We start from the raw sequence: 25,887 nt of genomic DNA, 5'->3' as shown, positions 1-25,887 counted from the left end.
TCTCCCCTGCCCACTCTGTTCAGTATAGCCCGTCTCCCCCGGCCCACTCTGTACAGTATAGACCCCCTCCCCCTGCCCACTCTGTACAGTATAGCCCCACTCCCATGCCCACTCTGTACAGTATAGCACCTCTCCCCCGGCCCACTCTGTACAGTATAGCCCCTCTTCCCTGATTACTCTGTACAGTATAGCCCCTCTCCGCTGCTCACTCTGTACAGTATAGCCCCACTCCCCAGTCCACTCTGTACAGTACTGCCCCCTCCCCCTGCTCACTCTGTACAGTATAGCCCCTCTCCCCTGCTCACTGTACAGTATAGCCCCTCTCCCCCCTGCCCACTCTGTACAGCATTGCCCCTCTCCCCCTGCTCACTCTGTACAGTACTACCCCCCTCCCCTGCTCACTCTGTACAGTATAGCCCCTCTCCTCCTGCCCACTCTGGATAGTATAGCCCCCTCCCCTGTCCACTCTGTACAGTATAGCCCCTCTCCCTCTCCCCACTCTGTACAGTATAGCCCCTCTCCCCTGCTCACTCTGTACAGTGTAGCCCCTCTCCCCCTGCTCACTCTGTACAGTATAGCCCCTCTCCCCCTGCCCACTCTGTACAGTATTGCACCCTCTCCCACTGCCCACTCTGGACTGTATAGCCCCTCCCCCCTGCCCACTCTGTACTGTATAGCCCCTCTCCCCCTGCTCACTCTGTACAGTATAGCCCCTCTCCCCCTGCTCACTCTACAGTATAGCCCCTCTCCGTCTGCCCACTCTGTACAGTATAGCCCCCCTCCCCCTGCCCACTCTGTACAGTATAGCCCCCTCCCCTGCTCACTCTGTACAGTATAGCCCCTCTCCCCCTGCCCACTCTGTACAGTATAGCCCCTCCCCCGTTCACTCTGTACAGTATAGCCCCTCTCCCCCTGCCCACTCTGTACAGTATTAGCCCCTCTCCCCCTGCCCACTCTGTACTGTATAGCCCCTCTCCCCATGCTCACTCTGTACAGTATAGCCCCTCTCCCCCTGCTCACTTTGTACATTATAGCCCCTCTCCCCTGCTCACTCTGTACAGTACAACCCCTCTCCCCCTGCCCACTCTGTACAGTATAGCCCCCTCTCCCCTGCTCAGTCTGTACAGTATAGCCCCTCTCCCCCTGCCCACTCTGTACAGTATAGCCCCTCTCCCCTGCCCACTCTGTACAGTATAGCCCCTCTCCCCTTCCCGCTCTGTACAGTATAGCCCTTCTCCCCTGCCCACTCTGTACAGTATAGCCCCTCTCCCCGTGCCCACTCTGTACAGTGTAGCCCCTCTCCCCCTGCCCACTCTGTACAGTGTAGCCCCTCTCCCCCTGCTCACTCTGTACAGTATAGCCCCTCTCCCCCTGCTCACTCTGTACAGTATAGCCTCTCTCCCCCTGCCCACACTGTACAGTATAGCCCCTCTCCCCCTGCCCACTCTACAGTATAGCCCCTCTCCCGCGGCCTACTCTGTACAGTATAGCCCCCCTCCCCCTGCCCACTCTGTACAGCATAGCCCCTCTCCCCGGCCCACTCTGTACAGTATAGCCCCCCTCCCCCTGCCCACTCTGTACAGTATAGCGCCTCCCACTCGCCCATTCTATACAGTATAGCCCCCCTCCCCCTGCCCACTCTGTACAGTATAACCCCTCTCCCCCGGCCCCGGGTTCGATCCTGGTCTAGGATCACTGTCCGTGTGGAGTTTGCACATTCGCTTATGTGTCTGTGTGGGTCTCACCCCCACAACCCAAAGATGTGCAGGGTAGGTGGATTTGCCATGCTAAATTGCCCCTTAATTGGGGGGGAAAAAATGAATTGGGTTCTCTAAATTTATTGTAAATGCATTAAAAAAGGAATGTGGATGATACCGCTATGTGGAGTGGTTGGTGATAATCCCATAGATGCATTGAAGGAGAAGTTGGATAAACACAAGTGGGAACGGAACAAGAGGGTTATGCTTATGCGATTAAATAGGCTGGGAGAATGTTTGCACGGAGCGTAAACATTGCCATAGACCCGCTGAGCAAATAGTCTGTTCCTGTGATAAAAGCAAATTACTGCAGATGCTGTCATCTGAAAATGCTGGAAAATCTCAGCAGGTCTGTCAGCCTCTGTGGAGTGAGAAGGGGGCGAACGTTCCGAGTCCGAGTCAGTCTGACGAATAGTCAGAAACATTAGCTCCGATCTCTCTCCACAGCTGCTGACAGCCCTGCGGCGATTTTCCAGCATTTTCTGTTTTGGTCTGTTTCTGTGTTGTATATGCTACATCATCCCCAAACCAGCATGTTTTTAAAAGATTGTATTTTAGTAGCACCTTTTGAAGCACTCGAACCACTCAAGTCCGTTTGAAGTGTAATTCAGACCATGTGGCTGCCAAATTGCACTCGGCAAACTGCAATGTGATCATGGCCAGACGATCTTACGGCCACGCTGCTCCCGAAGAGCGGCTCGTCGCGGCGCAGTGTGGCCGGTGAAAGCCAGGATACCTCGCTCCCCACGTTGCAAGGGGAATCCCGGGATCAGTTCTTGGCAAATCTGTGTATTAGAGCCAGGCAGTAAGCCTTACTCTGAGGTGCAGATTCCCAACGTACCTGAGGATTTGGGGTTCAATTCCTTCGCCTTGGGGACCTTGGGCGAGCGCCATTCAGCACTGGCCCCCACAAACAGGGACCGGACGAAACGGCAATAGGGGTCTCCCAGGGGATTGGAGGCCCCCAGCTGCATCCCCTTTGGTCAGGGTGGTACTCTGGCACAGCTGGTGCCAACCTGGGAACCCTGGCAGTGCGAGCCTGGCACTCTGGCAGTGCCACCTGGGTGCCAGCCTGGCATTGACAAGCTGCCTAAGTGACTCTGGCAGTGGTGCTGCCAGGTTGGCACTGCCACGGTGCCAAGCTGGCATGTTTTGCCTGCGTGGGACCGGGCTGGGGTTGCCCGGTGTGGGCTAAAAATGGTGTCCCAAGAATTCTATAGAAAATATGTGGACTTGCTCGCCCCGGTACTGACGAGGACCTTTAATGAGGCAAAGGAAAGGGGACAACTGCCCCCGACTATGTCTGAAGCAACGATATCGCTTCTCTTAAAGAAGGAAAAGGACCCGCTACAATGCGGGTCCTATAGACCTATTTCCCTCCTAAATGTAGATGCCAAGGTCCTGGCCAAGGTAATGGCAATGAGAATAGAGGAATGTGTCCCGGGGGTGGTCCACGAGGACCAAACTGGGTTTGTGAAGGGGAGACAGCTGAACACGAATATACGGAGGTTGTTAGGGGTAATGATGATGGCCCCACCAGAGGGAGAAACTGAGATAGTAGTGGCGATGGATGCCGAGAAAGCATTTGATAGAGTGGAGTGGGATTATTTGTGGGAGGTGTTGAGGAGATTTGGTTTTGGAGAGGGGTATATTAGATGGGTGCAGCTGTTGTATAGGGCCCCAGCGAGCGTGGTCACGAATGGACGGGGATCTGCATATTTTCGGCTCCATAGAGGGACAAGGCAGGGATGCCCTCTGTCCCCATTATTGTTTGCACTGGCGATTGAGCCCCTGGCGATAGCGTTGAGGGGTTCCAAGAAGTGGAGGGGAGTACTTAGGGGAGGAGAAGAGCACCGGGTATCTTTGTATGCGGACGATTTGCTACTATACGTGGCGGACCCGGCGGAGGGGATGCCAGAAATAATGCGGATACTTGGGGAGTTTGGGGATTTTTCAGGGTATAAATTGAACATGGGGAAAAGTGAGTTGTTTGTGGTGCATCCAGGGGAGCAGAGTAGAGAAATAGAGGACCTACCGTTGAGGAAGGTAACAAGGGACTTTCGTTACCTGGGGATCCAGATAGCTAAGAATTGAGGCACATTGCATAGGTTAAATTTAACGCGGTTGGTGGAACAGATGGAGGAGGATTTCAAGAGATGGGATATGGTATCCCTGTCAATGGCAGGGAGGGTGCAGGCGGTTAAGATGGTGGTCCTCCTGAGATTCCTCTTTGTGTTTCAGTGCCTCCCGGTGGTGATCACGAAGGCTTTTTTTAAAAGGATTGAAAAGAGCATCATGGGTTTTGTGTGGACCGGGAAGACCCCAAGAGTGAGGAAGGGATTCTTACAGCGTAGCAGGGATAGGGGGGGGCTGGCACTACCGAGCCTAAGTGAGTATTATTGGGCCGCTAATATTTCAATGGTGAGTAAGTGGATGGGAGAGGAGGAGGGAGCGGCGTGGAAGAGATTAGAGAGGACGTCCTGTAGGGGGACTAGCCTACAGGCTATGGTGACAGCCCCATTGCCATTCTCACCGAGGAACTACACCACAAGCCCGGTGGTGGTGGCTACACTGAAGATTTGGGGACAGTGGAGACGGCATAGGGGAAAGGCTGGAGCCTTGGGGGGGTCCCCGATAAGAAACAACCATAGGTTTGCCCCGGGGGGAATGGATGGGGGATATGGAATGTGGCAAAGAGCAGGAATAACGCAACTGAAAGATCTGTTTGTGGATGGGAAGTTCGCGAGTCTGGGAGCGCTGACCGAGAAATATGGGTTGCCCCAAGGGAATGCATTCAGGTATATGCAACTGAGGGCTTTTGCGAGGCAACAGGTGAGGGAATTCCCGCAGCTCCCGACACAAGAGGTGCAGGACAGAGTGATCTCAAAGACATGGGTGGGGGATGGTAAGGTGTCAGATATATATAGGGAAATGAGGGACGAAGGGGAGACTATGGTAGATGAACTAAAAGGGAAATGGGAAGTAGAGCTGGGGGAGGAGATCGAGGAGGGGCTGTGGGCAGATGCCCTAAGCAGGGTAAACTCGTCGTCCTCGTGTGCCAGGCTAAGCCTGATTCAGTTTAAGGTATTACACAGGGCACATATGACTGGAGCACGGCTCAGTAAATTTTTTGGGGTGGAGGATAGGTGTGCGAGGTGCTCGAGAAGCCCAGCGAATCATACCCATATGTTTTGGTCATGCCCGGCACTACAGGAGTTTTGGATGGGGGTGACAAAGGTGCTTTCAAAAGTAGTAGGAGTCCGGGTCGAACCAAGCTGGGGGTTGGCTATATTTGGGGTTGCACAAGAGCGGGAGTGCAGGAGGCGAGAGAGGCCGATGTTTTGGCCTTTGCGTCCCTAGTAGCCCGGCGCAGGATATTGCTAATGTGGAAAGAAGCCAAGCCCCCGGGGGTGGAGACCTGGATAAATGACATGGCGGGGTTTATAAAGCTAGAGCGGATTAAGTTTGTCCTAAGGGGGTCGGCTCAAGGGTTCACCAGGCTGGTGGCAACCGTTCGTCGAATACCTCGCAGAAAGATAGACGGAATGGGAAAAAGAAGGCAGCAGCAGCAGCCCGGGATCGGGGGTGGGGTGGGGGGGGGGGGGGGGGGGGGGAGGAACCAGAAGGACTCTCAGGGTTGTTAATATATACTGTATAGTATGTATAGGTCGTTCCTGCAGATAATTATATATTGGACTGTTAAATTATATTTTTGGAGAGTGTTACTTGTGACAAGGCAGTTGCCAATTAGGGCTAGTTTTCATTTTGTTATTTATTATTTATTCATTTTTTTGTTTATAAAATAGGTCATTTTTATTTGTGTTGTTATAATATTGTGTAAAGGATACACAATGTACTGTGTTGGTTGACCAAAAATTTTCAATAAAATATTTAATAAAAACACCATTTTTAATTTTAAAAAAAAAATGGTGTCCCAATCGCGCCAGAACGGGGAGTTCCGGCAAGTGGAGCTCCTCATTGATATGCGGCATCAGCTGCACAGTCCCTATTCAGGCCCCTTATTTAAAGCAAGTTTGCGTGTGCCAGGCTTAGCCTGATACAATTTAAGGTGGTCCACAGAGCGCACTTGACGGGGGCGAGGTTGAGTAGGTTCTTTGGGGGTGGAGGACAGATGTGGGAGGTGCTCAGGAAGCCCGGCAAACCATGTCCATATGTTTTGGTCATGCCCGGCACTGGAGGGGAGAGAAGGAGGGTTTGTCTGGGGGTTATTTGAGCAAGAAAATACATTAAGGATCTGGAAAACAGACGTGTACGGGAGGAATCCAATGTACAAAGTTCTGTAACATATTGTTTTACCATGTTTATGTCTTGCTATGTGCGTTTTCTTTTTACTTGTTACCGGGGTGGGGGGTTGTTTGTAAGGGTGAAAAATTGTGTTGAAAATCTTAATCAATATATTTTTAAAAAATTTTTTTTAAAGCAAGTCGCGTTGAATAGCCATGTGTTTCTCGACACTGCGAGTGCTGGGAAATAAGTGGTTAAACCCCCCTGCTCGTAAACATTGGGCGTGACCTTCCCAAAAGGGAACAGTGTGTTTTTGTTGATATTGGTTAAAGGATGATGATTATTAGCCAGGAACCATTGAGAACTTAACTGCTCTTCTTCAAAGTGGCATCACGGGACCTTTTCCATTCACCGGTGTTGGCAAATGGGGCTTTGGTTTAATGTTTCACCTCTGACAGGGCAGTACTGAGGGTGTCAGCCAAGATTCCAAGTTTTGGAGTGGCATTCGAACCCAAAGCCTTCCGACTGGGAAACAAGGGTGTTACTGACGGAGTCACACCTGACACAACTCCATGAGGAGGTTATTACGCTGACGGTATGAGGTTTTGTGTCGTCTCCTCCAAATTGCACCAGCTAACACCAGAGATGAATCATCAGACCCGTAGAATCATCGGTTTCTTTCACTGGGGGACTTAATCGCTGACTGCCGTCTCTTTGACAGTCTACTTTTTAACAATTCATTTACGGGAAGTGGGTGTCGGTGGTTGGGCCCAGAATTTATTGCCTATCCCTAGTTGCACTTCAGAAGGTGATAGTAAGCTGCCTTCTTGAACTGTCGCAGTCCCTGAGATGTAGGTACACCCACTGTGCTGTTAGGGAGGGAGTTCCAGGATTTTGATCCAGCGACAGTGAAGGAACGGCGATATATTTCCAAGTCAGGGTGGTCAGTGACTTGGAGGGGAATTTGCAGGTGGTGGGGTTCCCAGGTATCTGCTGCTCTAATCCTTCTAGATGATAGTGGTCGTGGGTTTGGAAGGTGCTGCCTAAGGAACCTGGTGAGTGACTGCAGTGCAACTTGTAAATGGTACACACGGCTGCCACTGTTCGTCGATGGTGGAGGGTTTGAATCTTTGTGGAAGGGGGAGCAATCAAGCGGGCTGCTTTGTCCTGGATGGTGTCGAGCTTCTTAATTGTTGTTGGAGCTGCACTCATCCAGGAAGTGGCGAGTATTCCATCACACTCCTGAATTGTGCCTTGTAGATGGTGGACAGGCTTTGGAGGGTCAGGAGGTGAGTTACTCACCGTAGGATTCCGAGTCTTTGACATGCCCTGGTAGCTACAGTATTAATATGGCTAGTCCGGTTCAGTTATCTGATCAATGGTAGGCTCCAGGATGTTGATTGTAGGGCTTTTAGTGATGGTAATGCTATTGGATGAAAGGGGCTATGGTTCGATCCTCTCGTAGGAGATGCTCATTGCCGGACACTTGTGTGGCGCGAATGTAACTAGATGCCTAGGAAGATCTGAGCTCAGTTCTTATGTGGGAGGTGCCCTACAGTTGAGAGATGGGGTGGGACCCATCTTCTGCTCGACGAATGAAGGCTGACTTCTGTTGAGTTCTCTTCAACCAAGGGGCTGGGTCATTTTGGAATTCTACCAGAAATGCAATGAGTTAAAAGAAGATATGACCGAACAATCCAACGAGAGGCAGCAGCACAGCAGAATGTGAGGTTAAAGATTGTGACGGTCAAGTTTAGGACGGATGACAGGAAGTGTTCCTTTACACAGTGATCAATAGCTGGCCTGAGTTTTCGGGGAAGTTGGTTAAATGCAGGACATGGGATTCTTTCAATAAACAATTAGGTGGAATAGGGCTGGCATTCTGGAAGGATGAAAAGGATTTTCTTCACCTGAGCCTAAATGATGATGTGGGATTGAACTTGCGCCTTTGTGCGTGGGTGAGGGGGTGTGTGTCACATCCTCGGCAGCTTGTCTGTGCGGAGCTGACGGATCTGGCCAGCTGCTGGAGGGCTGCATGCAGGCCCCTACTCCAAGCTGTGTTTACAGAAGACCTCGGTCGCAGCTACTTTTCTCAGGTTGGGCTGAATCGGGGACAGATTGCAGTCTGGAGCAGTAAACCTGTGCAAGCAGTAGCAAAAATGGTCCTGTGTTCACTGTAGCCATTTCATAACCCATTCTCTTTAGCCTCTTCCAGTCTCATGTTCTTCCGAGATCACTGTGCTCCTCAAATTCTGGCCTGTTGTACATCGCTGATTTTCATTGTTTCCCCCATTCTAGCTCCCTCGATTCTAAGCTCTGGAATTTTCTCCCTAAACCCCTCTACCTCTATCATGTTAAGATGTTTCTTACAACCTACCTCTGCCACCTCGTATCCCCTTATGTAGCTCAGTGTTGCATTTTGTTTAACCACACCCTGTCGTAAACCTTGGGACGTTTAACTGCATTGCTATGTAAAAGCACATCGTTGATCTATTGCTAGCCTTTAAATAGCACCCCTATTATTTATTGTAATATCCTAATGGACATTTTGAAACCTAATTTCACTGGTTGAGTTTCAGAACTGATTAGCTCTGGGTCCGTTAGCAAACAGAAAATTAAAGAAAGTGTCAGGCATGTTTTTGAACCCTGGAGCCTTTCGCCTCGGTCCCCTGTCACCTATACCAGTGTGAACACACGATAGTGCAAGATATCCTTTTGTTTTGAGCTCTGGAAGCCACTTGGGGCTAAATCTGTGAAGCGTCAGCATTAGTTCCAGTCGTCACTGGCTGCAGTCTTGTTATACCACATAAAAGAAAAATGAAATCCAGCACCTGTAGGGTGGGGTGGGGAGGGGGCGGGGAGTGGGCGGGGCTTTGAGCTGTGCTCACCCGTGGCCCAATAGTTTACCAACACCTTCAGCTTTCAATACAGAGGCTGCCCTTTGTACACCATGCTATTTAGGTGGGCTCCCGCAGGGAGTGTGATACTCAGTTGATTGTGAGCCTGTTGTGTCTCTTATCGTATCTCGTGTGGGAGTGCGGGCGGTTCGAACCACAGCAACAAGGAACTTGCTGAGCCCTGGGGGCAGTGCAAGGAAGAACAACAAGGTTGATTCTTCTCTTTCACCGCCCCGCTCCCCTCAGTGTCACATAGAAGAGCAGTGAGGAACACTCTGTTAAATATGTACTGTTCAGCCTTGAAAAGACACATCTTGCGGCACGGTGGCGTAGTGGTTAGCACTGCTGCCTTACGCTGCCGAGGACTCGGGTTCAATCTCGGCCCCGGGTCACTGTCCTTGTGGAGTTTGCACATTCTCCCTGTGCCGTGGGTCTCACCCCCACAACCCAACGATGTGCAGGGTAGGTGGATTGGCCACGCTAAATGGGCAGCACGGTAGCACAGTGGTTAGCAATGTTGCTTCACAGCACCAGGATCCCAGGTTCGATTCCCGGCTTGGGTCACTGTCTGTGCGGGGTCTGCACGTTCTCACCATGTCTGCGTGGGTTTCCTCCGGGTGCTCCAGTTTCCTCCCACAAGTCCCAAAAGACGCGCTTGTTAGGTGAATTGGACATTCTGAATTCTCCCTGAGTGTACCCGAACAGGTGCCGGAATGTGGCAACCAGGGGCTTTTCACAGTAACTTGAAATGAAAAATGAAATGAAAATCGCTTATTGTCATAAGTAGGCTTCAAATGAAGTTACTGTGAAAAGCCCCTAGTCGCCACATTCCTGCACCTGTTCGGGGAGGCTGGTACAGGAATTGAACCCGCGCTACTTGGTCTGTTTTAAAAGCCAGCTATTTAGCCCTGTGCTAAACCACCCCCTTCATTGCAGTGTTAATGGAAGCCTACTTGTGACAATAATAAAGATTGTTATTATTAAATTACCCCTTAATTGGAAGAATGTTTAAAAATGAAGGAATCCGGGCAGCATGGTCGCACGGGCGGTTAGCACTGCTGCCTCACGAGGCTGAGGTCCCAGGTTCGATCCCAGGCTCTGGGTCACTGTCCGTGTGGAGTTTGCTCATTCTCCCTGTGTTTGCGTGGGTTTTGCCCCCACAATCCAAAAAGATATGCAGGTTAGGTGGATTGGCCACGCTAAATTGCCCCTTGATTGGAAAAAAATTAATTGGGTACTCTAAAAATTAAAAAAGAAAATAAAAGGAAGGAATCCTATTGGAAGAGCAATGTGGAAATGCATAACACATTTAACTGCACCTTGTTGACCTGTTTTGGAAACACTCGGATGGGGAGATAATACGGTACAGTTTAAGTTTAGGATATATGGCAGATAGCGTTTCTTCACAGAGAGGGGACGAGGAATTTGGGGGGAGTGCAGAACATAGAACATACAGTGCCAAAGGAGGCCATTCGGCCCATCGAGTCTGCACCGACCCAGTTAAGCACTATCCCCGTAATCCAATAGCCCCTCCTAACCTTTTTGGTCACTACGGGCAATTTATCATGGCCAATCCACCTAACAAGCACGTCTTTGGACTGTGGGAGGAAACCGGAGCACCCGGAGGAAACCCACGCAGACACGGGGAGAACGTGCAGACTCCGCACGGACAATGACCCTGCACAGTGCTAATCACTTGTGCTGCCCAAAGGGGCATAAAGCTGGGCCAGTGATGGTGATGTCGAGAAGTACTTAGATATGCAGAGGGTATGGAGATAGGGAACCTTTTCCTCCCAAAAGCTTTTGAGGCGTGTTTTTTTTTTTTTTTTGTTGAAAATATCAAAACTGCGATTGACAGGTTTTCTTTGCGTTTCCAAGGGCGGCAGGCAGATGAAATCAAGTGGAATCCAATTAAATGGCGGATAAAAGCAAATTACTGCGGATGCTGGAATCTGAAACAAAAGAGAAAATGCTGGAAAATCTCAGCAGGTCTGGCAGCATCTGTAGGGAGAGAAAAGAGCTAACGTTTCGAGTCCAATGACTCATTGTCAAAGCTAACCGACAAGAGAAAGTGGGAAATATTTATACTGTGGAGTGAGAATGAAAGATGAGTCATAGCCGCAGAAACCCCAGGGTAACAGGCTGCTGATAGCCACTAAATGGCTAATGGCGGAACTGGCTTGAGAGGGCAGATGGCCTAGCAGGGACCTGGGCCAGGGAAGTTGAGAGGTGAGGAATGGGTGTTGTAATGGGAGGTCAGTTGAGTTGTTGGAATTGACCGGACTCGAACATCCAGGCCGCCCCTGTGAATCCTGGCGTCATGCTGACTGATTTGACTGCCCCTCTGCTGTTTCAGGTTGTTGCTTGTATATTTGCCAGGGTCTGTTTGTTCTGCGATGGAGCACTGTCCGTTGCTCTGGTGCTTTTACAACATTAACTGGTCTGACTCCCATGCAGGGAGGATTTGCAACGAAGGGTGTGACCTGGGCAGCTTCCCTCGTGCTCGAGTTTACTGATGTGCAGTGGTGGAATGCAGGAAATTCTGGCATAGAGCCAGTTCAGAACAAAGAAAAGTACAGCACAGGAACAGGCCCTTCGGCCCTCCAAGCCTGCGCTGACCATGCTGCCCGTCTAAACTAAAATCTACGCTTCTGGGGTCCGTATCGCTCTCTTCCCAGAGAGTGGGGTTAGGCTGTAGTACTGGGACACAAATACCCACAGTTAACTTTCCAGTGACATCAGCTTGAAGGCACCTGAGAACATTTGTGTTTTTTCCAGCGGTACACCATGTGTGACACTTGCCCTGGGACTTGGCATGATTGACTAATGCCTTTAGGTTTCAGCTGTGGCTTAGCGGGTAACACATTCACCGGTGAGCTCCGAACATTGTTGCCTTCCATTCCTACCCCAGAGACTTCAGCGTATAAATCCAGGCTGACACTCCTGGTGGTGGTAACAGAGGGAGTGTTGCACAGTTGGTGGTGCTGGTTTACAGATTAGACCTTCAGCAATGCCCCAATCTCAGGAAAAGGTATATTGGTTTTGCGTCTGCCTTCACAGTCAAAGCACTTAAAGAATGACCACTTCATAGAATCATAGAATCCCTACAGTGCAAAAGGAGGCCATTCGGCTCACCGAGTCGGCACTAACCCTCTGAAAGAGCACCAACCCAGGACCAATTCCCTGCCCTATCCTCGTAACCCCTTGTAGGGGCAATCTAGCATATCCAATCCATCTAACCTACACATCTTTGGACTGTGGGGGTGTGGGGGAGGGGGGGGGGAGAGAGAACCGGAGCACCCGGAGGAAACGAACGCAGACACGGAGAGAACATGGGAACTCCACACAGTCGCCCAAGGTCGGAATCGAACCCGGGTCCCTGGAGCTGTGAGGCAGCAGTGCCAACTACCATGCCAGCCCCATCCTTGAAAGGAAGGCTTGTTGGATCAGCCGGAAATTTCAGGAAAAAAGTGGGAGCAATCTTTGATGGAAACAAAAACCTGAGTGTGTGTGTGTGTCACCAGAGGGTTAATAGAAATTATTGTACGGGATAATGGACAACAGCTGTCTGAACCATTCTTTCAAAGAGTTCAGTGGGTTAAATTCATCGCTCTGAAAACCAGCTCAACCAGTTCCACTGCTTTTCAATAAGTAGACAGCCTTGTGTGTCCTTTTTCACCGTGAATCATGTGAAACAACAACCTGTATTTACACGGCACCTTTAATGTCGGGGAAATATCCACTTCCTGGGAGCGATACGAGACAAAATTAAAACACTGGCCAGAGGTAGGTTTTAAGGAGGGGAGGAAAGAAAAAGCAAACTCTAGAGCCTTGGGTTTAGGCAGCTGGAGGCATGGCTATCAGCCGTGATTCCCGCTTCCACTCCACCCCCCCCCCACCCCCCCCAACCCCACCCCAGACCCCAAAGAATCCTGGCTCAGATTTCCCCCAACACACCAGATTAAAAATGGATATTCTTGCTTTCAAATCCCTCCACCACATTGCAGCCCTGCACCTTTTTCCACTTTGCATCCCCTCCCGGATCCTCCATTCAATTTTCCGACCCCCTTCTGTGCACCTCTCTCCTATCCAATCTGACGTTGTGGCCGTACCATCAGCCATTATGCCCCCTCCCCACTTCTCTCCCGAGTCTTGCAAGAGCTTCGGCAAAATCTATCTCTTTGGCCCAACCTTCTTTCAGTGGTCGCTCTTAACTCCCCGTACAAGACTTGGCACCCATGCCTATCCTCTTCTTGCAAAGAACAGTTGGATTATTTTTCTGTGCGACGTGACTGAACCCTCCACTCGAGTCTTGCCCCACGCCAAGTCAAATTCTGAGTGAACTTAAAAGTTGGCAGAATCCTCCCACGTATTAATATCCCCATTGTATAACTCAGCTACTCGTAATGGGGGTGGCTAATTTTGGAAATAGGACTTGCATTTACACAGCCAGTTTTATGCACAACAGACCCCCTTAAATAGCAATAAGGTGACTGACCACTTGTGTGTGTCGGGAACATTAATTGAAGGAAAAACGATCTTGCATTTACAGTGTACATTTTGCAGCCACCAGGCATTCTAAAGCGCTTTTAGGCCAATCGATTGCTTTGGAAGTAATGTAAGAAATGTGACAGCCAGTTTATATAGAACAGATACAAATGGTGGCATGATGATTAGAACATGGATATAAAGAACGGAGGAGCTTGCATTTCTACAGGACCGTACACACACTCGGAACTTCCCAGAGTGCTTTACAGTCAAGAGTGATGTCGGGGAGGACAGCACGGTGGCACAGTGGTTAGCACTATTGCCTCACGGCGCCGAGGTTCCAGGTTCGATCCTGGCTCTGGGTCACAGTCCGTGTGGAGTTTGCACATTCCCCCTGTGTTTGCGTGGGTTTCGCCCCCACAACCCAAAGATGTGCAGGTTGGTGGATTGGCCATGTTAAATTGCCCCTTAATTGGAAAATAAAAAATGAATTGGGTACTCTAAATTTAAAAAAAAAAGAGTGATGTCGGGAGCACAGCGGTCATTTGACACACAACGAGCTCCTACAAGGGGTGGCGCAGTGGTTAGCACTGCTGCCTCACACTGCCGAGGACCTGGAGTTGATCCCGGCCCCGGGATTATTGCCCATGAGGAGTATGCACATTCTCCCCATTTCTGCATGGGTTTCACCCCCACAACCCAAAGATGTGCAGGGTAGGTGAATTAGCCATGCTAAATTGTCCCTTAATTGGGAATAAAAAGAATTGGGCACTCTAAATTTATATTAAAAAATCAGGCTCCTACAAACAACAATGACATGACCAGATAATCGGAATTATTGATGTTGAATGGAGGACAAATATTGGCCAGGGCATTGGGGTATAATGCCCCTACTTTTATTCAAAACAATGCCACGGGGCCTTTCGCATCCACCCAAGCAGCCAGCTGGGGCTTCAGTTGTTTCATCTGGAAGACGGCACCTCCAACAGTGCAGCACTCCCTCAGTCCTGCATTGGAGGGTCAGCATTGATTTCTGTTCTCAACCCTGGGACTTGAACCTGGAGCCTTGTGGCTCGGAAACAAGACTGTTACAAACTGGACCATGATTGACACTGTTGCTCTTTTTAGCCTTAGTTTTATTACCTCTGATTACGTCACCTTTGCTCACGAGTCACCAGGTATCTTTCTGATACCGCCACGTGGTTCAAGCTCGAGTTATGATTAATATGTCAGCACACCGCTTAGTAAGATTGAAATCAACGGTCATTTATTATATACAACAATTAATGCTTACACCATAATCCTACTATCTATATCGAAACCTACCACTACTGGCCAATACTTAACTTTAGGAAGGGCCCACCAGGTCAGGGAAACGAATGGCTTATCGAATCAGATCTGGCCCGCGGGATTCAAAAGGCTGATACGGGTCGATGGCTAGGAGTCTTTATCGGGTAGCGATCGCTGGAGTCAAACTTACAGTTTCTGGTCGATGTTCTTGCGAAGGTCGCGAGCAGGAGAAGAAGGGAGAGAGAGAGAGATCTGAACTTGGCCCCTCACTTTATAGGGCCCAGGGGCTTCCCGCCTCTCGGGGCGGCCCTTGACCCTGAGTCCTAAGTGATTGGACTTGTTCCCAATCACTGGGTTCGATATGCTCCAATAATGGGGTGATTCCTCGATCGGAGGGGGGGGGGGGTCGTTCACCTGTCTTTGTTTCGGCCACTGCAGGCGCCGACAGGTCTGGCCCGGCATTCAAATGCTAATATGTTGCAATTGTACCCGGGGATAGCCGATTAAACTGCAGATGTCTGGGTTGATGTGCTGCTAATAGCCTTGAGTATCGATCTGGGCCGACTTCCCCAGAGCCGAATACGCTATTCTGTCTGCAGCTGCCCGTTTGTGTCCTGTTGGCTGCTTTTCCCATCAGCCTTTTCGGTTAGCCATTTTAATTCGGGTTTTGACCAAATTAATAGGGAATCAGCCATTTTAGGTGGCTACAACACCAATAAATGTTGACCAGGACACTGGGAGGAACCACCTTGCTGCACTTGAACCACTGCCATTGACTACCATTAAAGTCAAGTCGCCATAGTCCCAGATGACCATAGGCTGCTTTCCCCTTTGAGGGAAGGAGCTGACTGGTGGTGGTTTAACCGGAGGGCCACCACACCAGAGGCGAGCGGCAAGGTTGAGACGGCGGGGCCTTCGTGAATAACCTCAGCCAGTACGGAGATTGGACCTGCACTGTTGGCCTCACACTGCATCATGCACCATCTGCAGCCAACTGAGCTCAGACTTGCACCATGTCCATCTGAAAAGGTGGATAAGGGCTTGAAGGCCTCGCTGCTCCAAATACCTCCTTTGGTCCAATGTCAACCTTTGTCTGGACACTCTCTTGTCAAGAACCTTGGAACATGAATGCCCTATTTGTGACCCTCATCTCACCCAGGGCAATACCCTGGTTCTCTGGACTACTAGCCCAGTGGCTATACCACGCTGCCACTGTCTCCTCTTGATTTAAGTTCTCATCAGAAATCTGGCACCTCCAACAGTGCAGCATTTCCTTAGAACTGGCAGTGTGTGTGTGTGCCAACCTGCATTTTGTACTCCAGTTTCAAGCGAGATTTGAACCCACAACCTTCAGACTCCGGCACGTGAGTGGTACCCACTGAGCCTCGGGTAAAACTGTCAGTTAGTTGCTCACTGTAAGGAAGAATGAATAAATGGATAATGAGTAATCAAATGTATTTGAAATTCAAAATAGGAGCACAGCTATGATTTGTGGTTGAAGTCCTTCTAATTTATGTAATAGCTTCTTAACCAGTTTGGAGACGACTTCTAACAACTAGTTCCTAGAATATTTGTGTACTCAATCAGATCAGTTGTTGGCCAGTCCTGGTTAATCTCTGTGAGCCGGGTGAGGAATCAAACTCAAACTTCTGCAGCTGCTTATAAGGACGCGATTCGCTGGCCACAGCTGGCAGAATCTTGGAATTTCGGAGTTCCTACCAGGCCACGTCTACCAAGTGAGCTTTCGGCATTCTGACCCAGAGCACGGTTAGAATGTGGAACCCGCCAGCACGAGAAGTAGTTGCGAGGGAGGTAGATAAATCTCGGAAGAAAAAGGAGTGTAAGATTATATTGATGGGAGAGATGAAGAGGCATCGGAGAGTCTTGTGTGGAGCACGAACACGTGTCGATCGTCTGGGCTGAATAGTTAGTTTGCTGTAAATTCGATGTAACCAATGAACCATTACCTCTTTCGGTTTCTCGGATCCTTGTCTATTGTGCCCAGACTGTGGTCTTCTGCCCTTATTACCACAAAATGAGACATGAGGAAATATCACCCTCAATCATTACTGGTAATTACAGACGTCATTATTACCACATCCCCAAAGTTTCTCGATAACTGAGCCCATTCTGGTGTATCTTTGAATTTTGCTGTTACAAAATTCCTTCCTTCTTTCCTCCCTCCTCTCCTTTCCCTTCTCTCTCCTTTCCTTCTTTCCTCCCTTCTCTCTCCTTTTCCCTCCTCACTCCTTTCTCTTCTCGCTTTCAATTTTCCCCATCAGAACTGAATGAAATGAAATGAAAATCGCTTATTGTCACAAATAGGCTTCAAATGAAGTTACTGTGAAACGTCCTGAGTCGCCACATTCCGGCACCTGTACGGGGAGGCTGGTACGGGAATTGAACCGTGCTGCTGGCCTGCCTTGGTCTGCTTTCAAAACCAGCGATTTAGCCCTGTGCTAGAATGAGCTGATTGATGCCAGCAAGGGTAGGCAGAGACACCACACACTGACTCTGCGTGATTATAATTCCCCATCCTGGCCTCTATATGGATATGGGATGAGGCTTGTTAAAGAAAATTAAAACTTGCATTTAGACAGCACCTTTATGCGACCAATAGACGTCCCAAGGCACTTTGCAGCCAACTATCTAATTACTGAAGTTGGTCGCTGTTGCAATGTAGGGGAATGCAGCAGCTGATTTACACACGCAAGATCCCTTAATATTGCGGGATAAATATTCACCAGGACACCCTCTTCACAATAGCATCCACCTGAAAGGGTAGTCACCTCACCCGAAAGATGGCAGCCCTGACAGTTCAGCACAGGAGTGTGAACCGAGATTTTGAATTTGAAGTCCTGAGGTGGGACTTGAACCCACAACCGTCGGAATGGGAGGCGAGAGCCATGGTTCACAGAGGGAAAGCCTGTCAGTGAAGGGTCATTGGTGAATAGCAGATCGGGGAGGAGAAAGTTTGAGGTGCCAGCGGTACCTGGGGCAGGTATTTGTTTACAATTCATAAGGTCAGTAGTAGCTTGTTGTTGTCGTTAATTGCAGCCCATGGTGACGTGAACAGTTCTGCGGACGAGTAATCCCAGCAATCGCGAGGGATCAAGCCTCGTCACTTGGCCGTGGTTGGGGCTTTGTTTGACGTTGCTATCTGTTATTGAACGTTGAATTTGGCAAGCCTCACTCTGCAATCACATGCTCCAGTCACTCTGTTTAAAAACTGATTCAGATTTTCACTGGGCAGTGTGCATAATATCACACTCGATGTTTCAGATTTTTCAGATTCTTAGATGCCTGCACAGCCGCGCGCAGTCCACATGTGTCATGAAGTGGTCGACCCATTTTCTTGGTTGCTGAGACGAGTATTTCACAAAGGTTTAATACATAAATATCTGCACAGTCTGCCGTGTGCGCGGTCCTCACGAGATTGCCGCAGTGTGTGCGGCACAGAGCATTTAAAAAATGTTTTATTTAAGATTACCCAATTATTTTTTCTCCAATTAAGGGGCAATTTAGCGTGGCCAATCCACCTACCCTGCACATTTTTGGATTGTGGGGGTGAAACCCACGCAGACACTGGGAGAATGTGCAAACTCCACACGGACAGTGACCCAGGGCAGGGATTCGAACCCGGGTCCTCAGCGCTGCAGTCCCAGTGCTAACCACTGTGCCACATGCCGCCCCTAGACACAGAGCATTTTCTGAGTAAACTCCAGGGATATAAATAATTCTTCCAGCTTTCGCCAAGCAGTATGGTGAGAAATCGGTGCTGCTGCCAAATGAGGCATTGAACTAAGGCATCATCTATCCCCTCGAGTGGATTTTGGTCAGGAGGCAGGTTTGCCCCAGTGTCCCGGCCAATATTTATCCCCCAACTGACATCAGTAAAACAGATAATCTGGTCCTTTATCGCATTGTAACCTGTGGGAGCTTGCTGTGCTGAAACTGGCTGCTGTATTTCCTATATATCAAAAGTGACTGCACTTCACAAAATCAATCATTGGCTGTATAGTGTTTTGACATTCTGAGGTCACGAAAGGAACTATTTAAATACAGGTCCTGCCTCTGCTTACTGCAGCCTCCACAACATTGTGGCATGGTGGTTGGCGCAGCATTCACTGTTTGTCTGATGGGGGAAGGGATGAAGGGGACTGGAGTAGGGAGAGGGGCTGGTGTTTGCCTAGTGGGAGCTGGAACAGCTGCCACAGTTACGTGGGTAGCACGGTGGTTAGCACTGTGGCTTCACAGTGCCAGGGTCCCAGGTTCGATTCCCGGTTTGGGTCACTGTCTGTGCGGAGTCTGCACAGTCTCCTCGTATCTGCGTGGGTTTACTCCGGGTGCCCCGGTTTCCTCCCACAAGTCCCGAAAGACGTGCTTGTTAGGTGAATTGGACATTCTGAATTCTCCCTCGGTGTACCCAAACAGGCGCCGGAATGTGGCGACTAGGGGCTTTTCACAGTAACTTCATTGCAGTGTTGTGACCAGAAAACCCATTTTAGTGAGATAGATTGAAGGGTATATCTTGACCACGACATCGGGATGACTGCCATGCTCTTGTTCAAAGTAATGAACTTATACGTCCACTTGAGGGGGAATAAAGGCAAAATACTGCAGGTGCTGGAAATGTGAAATAAAATCAGAAAATGCTGGAAAAACTCAGCAGGTCTGTCAGCATCTCTGGCGAGCGAAAGAAAGTTAACATTTTGAATCCCTCTGACTCCTCTTCTGAGCTGGCTATACTTACTCAAAATGTGAACTCTGTTTCTCGCTCCACAGATGGTGCCAGACCGGCTGAGTCCATCCAGCGTTTACTGTCTTTATAACTTGAGAGGGAAGGCGGGACCTTGATTCAACGCCATACTCCCCGCTTGTCCCCCATGCCCCTTGATGCCTATAGAGGGTATAAATCCATCTCTTTCTTTCTTAAATGCATCGTGACTGGGCTTCGACAGCCTTCTGTGGTCGAGAATTCCACAGATTCAACCACCCTCTCGAGTGGAGAAGTTTCTACTGGTCTTAGTCCCAGGTGGCCCACCCCGTATACTGAGACGATGACCCCTTGTTCTGGACCACCCCCTCAGCCAGAGGAAATATCATCCCTGCATCCAGTCTGTCGAACCCTGGCAGAAATGTATACGTTTCAATGCGATTCCCTCTCATTCTTCTGAACTGCAGTAAACGCAGGACTGTCTGACACAACCTCTCCTCCTACGACAATCCTGCCATCCCAGGAGTCATTCAGCCCAACTGGTCCACGCTGTTATTTATGCTCCACCACTCCCGACCCAATCCCTTCCTTCCCTTTCGAGTCTTTTCACTTATCTTGCTTCACGAATGATACTATCAGCTTCAAACAATTCATTTTCCAGTTCCATATTCTAACCAGTATTGGAGTAAAGAATTTCCTAAAGTGCTCCACCACGGAGCTTTTCCTTGTCTCATGTCTTGGTTTCTGGTGGGTTAAGTGCTAAACGATTGATTGCTATGATTAGTCAAAAAGTTCCCATTATCCTGCTCCAGAGTAGAAGCTGAACTATTATCATCTCGTAATTCAAATAAAATCTTAATGTGGCAGTGTTCATTTAATGCGGCCATTAACTTGAGAAGATCAATAATTTATATTTAACTGGGCTTCCAAATGCTTTTTCTCCAGAAGGTCTCAACTTCGTTCATGGCTTGGAATTTCCACCCTCCCTTCTACATGCTGCTGACTCTTCCTGTTCCCTGTGCGGTCTGATTCCAGAGCACTGGCTCCGCCAAGCGTCTACTGCGGGTGTCAGCAGGCTGTTTGACTGGGGAGGGCTTCGCAACTGGGTCAGATCCTCCTCTGGTGCACTTCCCAGCAAGAGCTCGCTGTCCGGCCATGTCAGAGTTTTATACCTTTCAATGAGATTCCCCCTCGTTTTTCTAGCAAACGGGAGCAGTAATTCAGGCCGGATTCCCACCTCCTCGCGAGTTCTCGGCAGCAAGTTATCCTTCACCTCCTAATTTCCGTTGCCGTAAACCTTGAAAAATAAGAAGTGACAAAATTGTTCCAAATGTTTTTTTTTGTTCCCTCGCTGGCTAGGTCTATTTTTAAAAAAATTTTCAGGGGATATGGAACAAGCCAGCATTTGCCACTGTTTGAACCCAAAAATGATTTTACTGCATTTCCCAAATAAAACCGTCAAACTTTTGAGGCACTGAAAATGAAATGAAAGATGAAATGAAATGAAATGAAAATAGCTTATTGTCACAAGTAGGCTTCAAATGAAGTTACCGTGAAAAGCCCCTAGTCGCCACATTCCAGCGCCTGTTCGGGGAGGCTGGTACGGGAATTGAACCCGTGCTGCTGGCCTGCCTTGGTCTGCTTTCAAAGACAGCTATTGAGCCCTGTGCTAAACCAGCCCTTGGTGATTACAGCTCAAAAAAAAATGAGGCTGTTTGACCCATCGTGCTGCTCCTAGCTTAAATTCCTATTGAATCCCACTGCCCTGCTGTCTCCAGTGGCAAAGCATTCCGTCCTCTTTGAATTGGATTGGATTGGATTTGTTTATTGTCACGTGTACCGAGGTACAGTGAAAAGTATTTTTCTGCGAGCAGCTCAACAGATCATTAAGTACATGAGAAGAAAAGGGAATAAAAGAAAATACATAATAGGGCAACACAACATATACAATGTAACTACATAAGCACTGGCATCGGATGAAGCATACAGGGTGTAGTGTTAATGAGTTCAGTCCATAAGAGGATCAATTAGGAGTCTGGTGACAGTGGGGAAGAAGCTGTTTTTGAGTCTGTTCGTGCGTGTTCTCAGACTTCTGTATCTCCTGCCCGATGGAAGAAGTTGAAAGAGTGAGTAAGCGGGTGGGGGGGGGATCTTTGATTATGCTGCCCGCTTTCCCCAGGCAGCAGGAGGTGTAGATGGAGTCAATGGATGGGAGGCAGGTTTGTGTGATGGACTGGGCGGTGTTCACGACTCTCTGTAGTTTCTTGCGGTCCTGGGCCAAGCAGTTGCCATACCAGGCTGTGATGCAGCCTGATAGGATGCTTTCTATGGTGCATCTGTAAAAGTTGGTCAGAGTCAATGTGGACATGCCGAATGTCCTTAGTTTCCTGAGGAAGTATAGGCGCTGTTGTGCTTTCTTGGTGGTAGCGTCGACGTGGGTGGACCAGGACAGATTTTTGGAGATGTGCACCCCTAGGAATTTGAAACTGCTAACCATCTCCACCTCGGCCCCGTTAGCAATTCAGCTCTCCGTACACACTGGGAATTATGAATTGATGTCCCCTCAGCCTGACTCCCGAACCTTTGTCTTTCCCACTTCCCAAGCCAACAACTTTTTCATAATTTTAAAATTGTATTCCGTTTCCTCTGAGGCCTTTTTGCTCCAGGGTAAATATTCTCTATCTTGCACATCTCTCCTCCTAACCATGGCTACCACCCTTGGTATCGTCCTGTTGAATCTACACTCTCTATGATTTTGATGATAATGTCCTTTCTGTGAAGTGGCACCAAGGTCATCGAATCCCTGAAGTGCAGAAGAAGGCCATTCGGCCTATCAAGTCTGCACCGACCCTCCGAAAGAGCACCGGACCCAGGCACGCGCCCCCTCCCTATCCCCGTAACCCCATAACCCCAGCGAACCCTTTCGACACTGTTGTTCTTTTTAATGAGTGCAATACTATCCCACCAGCGTCGCCAATAATGTTGCCAAATTAACTAGATATGTCAGTTATTAATTATAATATTGCTTTTCAGAGTCGCCAGGTATCAAATGATACCACCACAAGGCTTTACCAGATATCAATCAAAGACCAAACAACCAGTTAGTCAGTTCAAGATCAAAGATAGTTTATTTACACACAAGGATTACTTCGACATGCAATATAAAACACTACAAGTTAAACTACACCTAACAACTACAATAACCTATACTTAACTTCAGGGCAACCGGCTCTTTGCAGATGAACAAGTTGATGAACATGTCCGGATCTTGCGTGGCTGGGTGGAAGAAGTGGCTCTGTCTCTGCTGGGCTCATCTGTCTGGTAGCGATCGTTGGTCTTGAACTTGTCTGTCTGGTCGTTATGCTGCACTTGGGTTGGCATAGGCCGGATCCAAGAGAGGCCGAGCACATGGCTGTGTATCTTCTTATCCCTCTGGGATTTCGCGCTCTTTGGGGCGGTCCTTAACTTGGACCCAATAATCCGACAGGCTTCGATCACTGCCTTCGATTTTGGCCAATAAAGGGGCGGGTGCCTTGATGGCTGGGCGTGTCCTTAGCGGTCATTGATCTTGGCTGTTTGGGCTCCCTGAGTAAAGGGAGTGGCGCCGATTAGTCTGTATCTGTGTCTGTATCTGAGTACAGTTCATTTGTTCTGGGGAAATGGGCCATTAGAATGCAAACGAGTGGGGGTTTCGATCACGTCTGGCTATCTGGGTTGCAAATACACACACAAGCTCTGAGTGTGCCTGAGTCCTGGGTTGGCCATAATTCCCATGGTCCTTTGCAGGTGGCCATCTGAGATGGCTACAGCACTAAGAGGCAATTTAGCAAAGCTAATCGACCTTACGTGCACATCTCTGGACTGTGGGAGTAAACCGGAGCACCCGGAAGAAACCCACGCAGACACACGGAGAACGTGCAAGCTCGACACAGTCACCCGAGGTCAGAATTGAACCCAATCCCTGGCGCTGTGAGGAGCAGTGCCAACCACTGTGCCACCATGCTGCCCAACTCCAGGACTTGAGCACAGAAATCAAGGTTGACGGACCGGTGCAGTGCTGAGGGAGTGCTGCGCTGCCAGAGGTGCAGAGTTCTGATGAGAAAATATTATCACTGCAGCTTTAAAAAGGGAAAAAGACTTGGATTTATGCAGTGACTTTTCTGACCCCCCGATATCGCGAAAGTGTTTTGCCGTCACTTTTTTTTGAGCTGTAATCACTGTTGAAATGGAAGCCAATGTGCGCACAGCAAGATAGCACAACAGCAATGTGATAATAGCATTGATTGAGAGATATGTATTGGCCAGGACACTGGGGATGACTCCCAGCTCGTCTTTGAAATAGCACCCTGACTGAGAGGGCCGGTGAGGCTTCAGCTGGTCAACCCATCCAAAAGGTGGGACACCGGACAGTGCAGCATTCCCTCAGTATTGCGATGCAAGTGTCAGCCAGGATTTCTGTGCTCGAGTCTCTGGAGTGAGAATTGACGTCACAACCCCCAGACTAACAGGTGAACGCGCCACCAACTGAGCCAGGGCTGACATCACCCAGTATGTTTTATCATAGCATCATTATCTACTGTGTGTCCCTATCCATCATATACAAAATGCCATTGGTGTTTGTTTGAAGAGCTTTTATCGTGCTTCCGGGGGAAAGAGCTCCTTTTATTCCATCCACTTTTGATGATTCAGTGAGCAGGTACAGATCAAAATGTGCCAAGCGTTTGTCCTCTGGCCTCTGCTAAGTTAGTTGCTGGTGGTCAGGGTGGCAGTAAGTGGGCTATGATTTGCCTTCCAGGGTTTTTTTTTTCTCCTTTTTTTTAAATTAAGGGGCAATTTAGTGTAGCCAATCCACCTAGCCCGCACATCTTTGGGTTGTGGGGGCGAAACCCACTCAAGCACGGGGAGAATGTGCAAACTCCACACGGACAGTGACCCAGAGCCAGGATCGAACCTGGGACCTCAGCGCCGTGAGGCAGCAGGGCTAACCCACTGTGCCACCGTGCTGCCCCTGCCGTCCAGGTTTAGAGAAAGAAGAGAGGTAAACGTCCCAACATCCGACACCTGCTGATGGCTCACTGACCCTGAGCTGGAAAACGCCCATGGAATTGGGCGGAACAGGAACAGGCTCGGCTATGATGCCCTCCAGGTCACATAGTCTCTTCACACCAACCGTCGAAGCCTGATTAATGATTGTGAATAACGTCCCCTTGTGGAAATTACCGGGGTGCATCTGATGTCTGAGATTACGTACCAGTATGAATCAGTGTTTCAGGGGAAAAGTAAGTTGGATTAAATTTAAAAATTGCCGGGCAGCATGGTGGCGCAGTAGTTAGCACTACAGCCTCATGGCGCTGAGGTCCCAGGTTCGATTTTGGCTCTGGGTCATTGTCCATGTGGAGTTTACACATTCTCCCCGTGTTTGCGTGGGTTTCGCCCCCACAACCCAAAAGATGTGCCGGGTAGGTGGGTTGGCCATGCTAAATTGCCTCTTAATTGATACTCTGAATTTATATTTTTAAAAATTGCCTATTGCTAACCCCTGTGCTCGCGGACATTGGAGTTTACAAATTTCATCTTGTGTTCAAAGCCTTCCATAGCCTCGCTACTCCCTACCTCTTTCGTGTCCCCCTGCCCTACATCCTTCTCCAAACTCTGCGTTTTTTGAATTCTGCCCTCTTGTGCATCCAGATTTGGCAACTCTGAAGCCCTGAGCTCTGGATTTCCACCCCCAAATCTCTCCTTCATTTTGTTTTGTTTAAGATCCTTCCAATTTCCCCCTTTGACCAAACCTTTAGTCACCTGTGTGCTATTATCTCCTTACATGACTCACTGTCAGGTTTCAACTGATAATGCGCCTGTGAAGCACCTTGAGGGACGGGGAGGGAGGGAGCGCACGGGGCGTTAATGTTAAAGGCGCTATATAAATGCAAATTTTTGGAAGCTGATTGACACATTTTTATTTCTTATTTTGCAGAGTCGGAAAGACAGGGAGAGGCCGAAGCAGAAACTCAAGAAGGCCACAGAATCATTGAACACAGCTGTCAACACGGTGACTGTATCAACAGAAAAGGTGAGTGTTGATGTTACAAAGCAAACAGCCCCTAGGCCCTTCGATATTAAATCCACCCAAACGAGTACATGCATGATCAGCTCCTCTCTGTTTACCTTCGTACACCTGATGCTCAGGCAGCAGAAGACATGTTAAACTTGTCCTCAATCCCAAAGTGACTGAACTTTCAGCACCAAAGGCGACTATTTGACCTTGGTATAGACATAGAATTTACAGTACAGAAGGAGGCCATTCGGCCCATCGAGTCTGCACCGACCTTGGGAAACACCCCACACCTCCACCCTATCCCTGTAACCCAGGAACCCCACCTAACCTTTTTGGACACTAAGTGCAATTTAGCATGGCCAATCCACCTAAGCCGCACATCTTTGGAATGTGGGAGGAAACCAAATGCATATGTTGGCTCTGATTCCACATCAAACT

At 49.1% G+C, this 25,887-nt stretch overlaps 1 protein-coding gene across 1 annotated transcript in view; it reads left to right on the top strand.

Moving 5' to 3' along the window:
• LOC140398613 (protein AF-10-like) overlaps positions 1-25,887 on the top strand; it is a 243,298-nt gene that overhangs the window by 129,656 nt on the left and 87,755 nt on the right. The window contains 1 exon segment of the mRNA XM_072487458.1: positions 25,369-25,464. Coding sequence (XP_072343559.1) covers positions 25,369-25,464 — 96 coding nt within the window.

Source organism: Scyliorhinus torazame, chromosome 21, assembly GCF_047496885.1.
Source record: "Scyliorhinus torazame isolate Kashiwa2021f chromosome 21, sScyTor2.1, whole genome shotgun sequence".
Lineage (NCBI taxonomy): Eukaryota > Metazoa > Chordata > Chondrichthyes > Carcharhiniformes > Scyliorhinidae > Scyliorhinus > Scyliorhinus torazame.
This window is presented reverse-complemented; position numbering and strand designations above follow the sequence as displayed.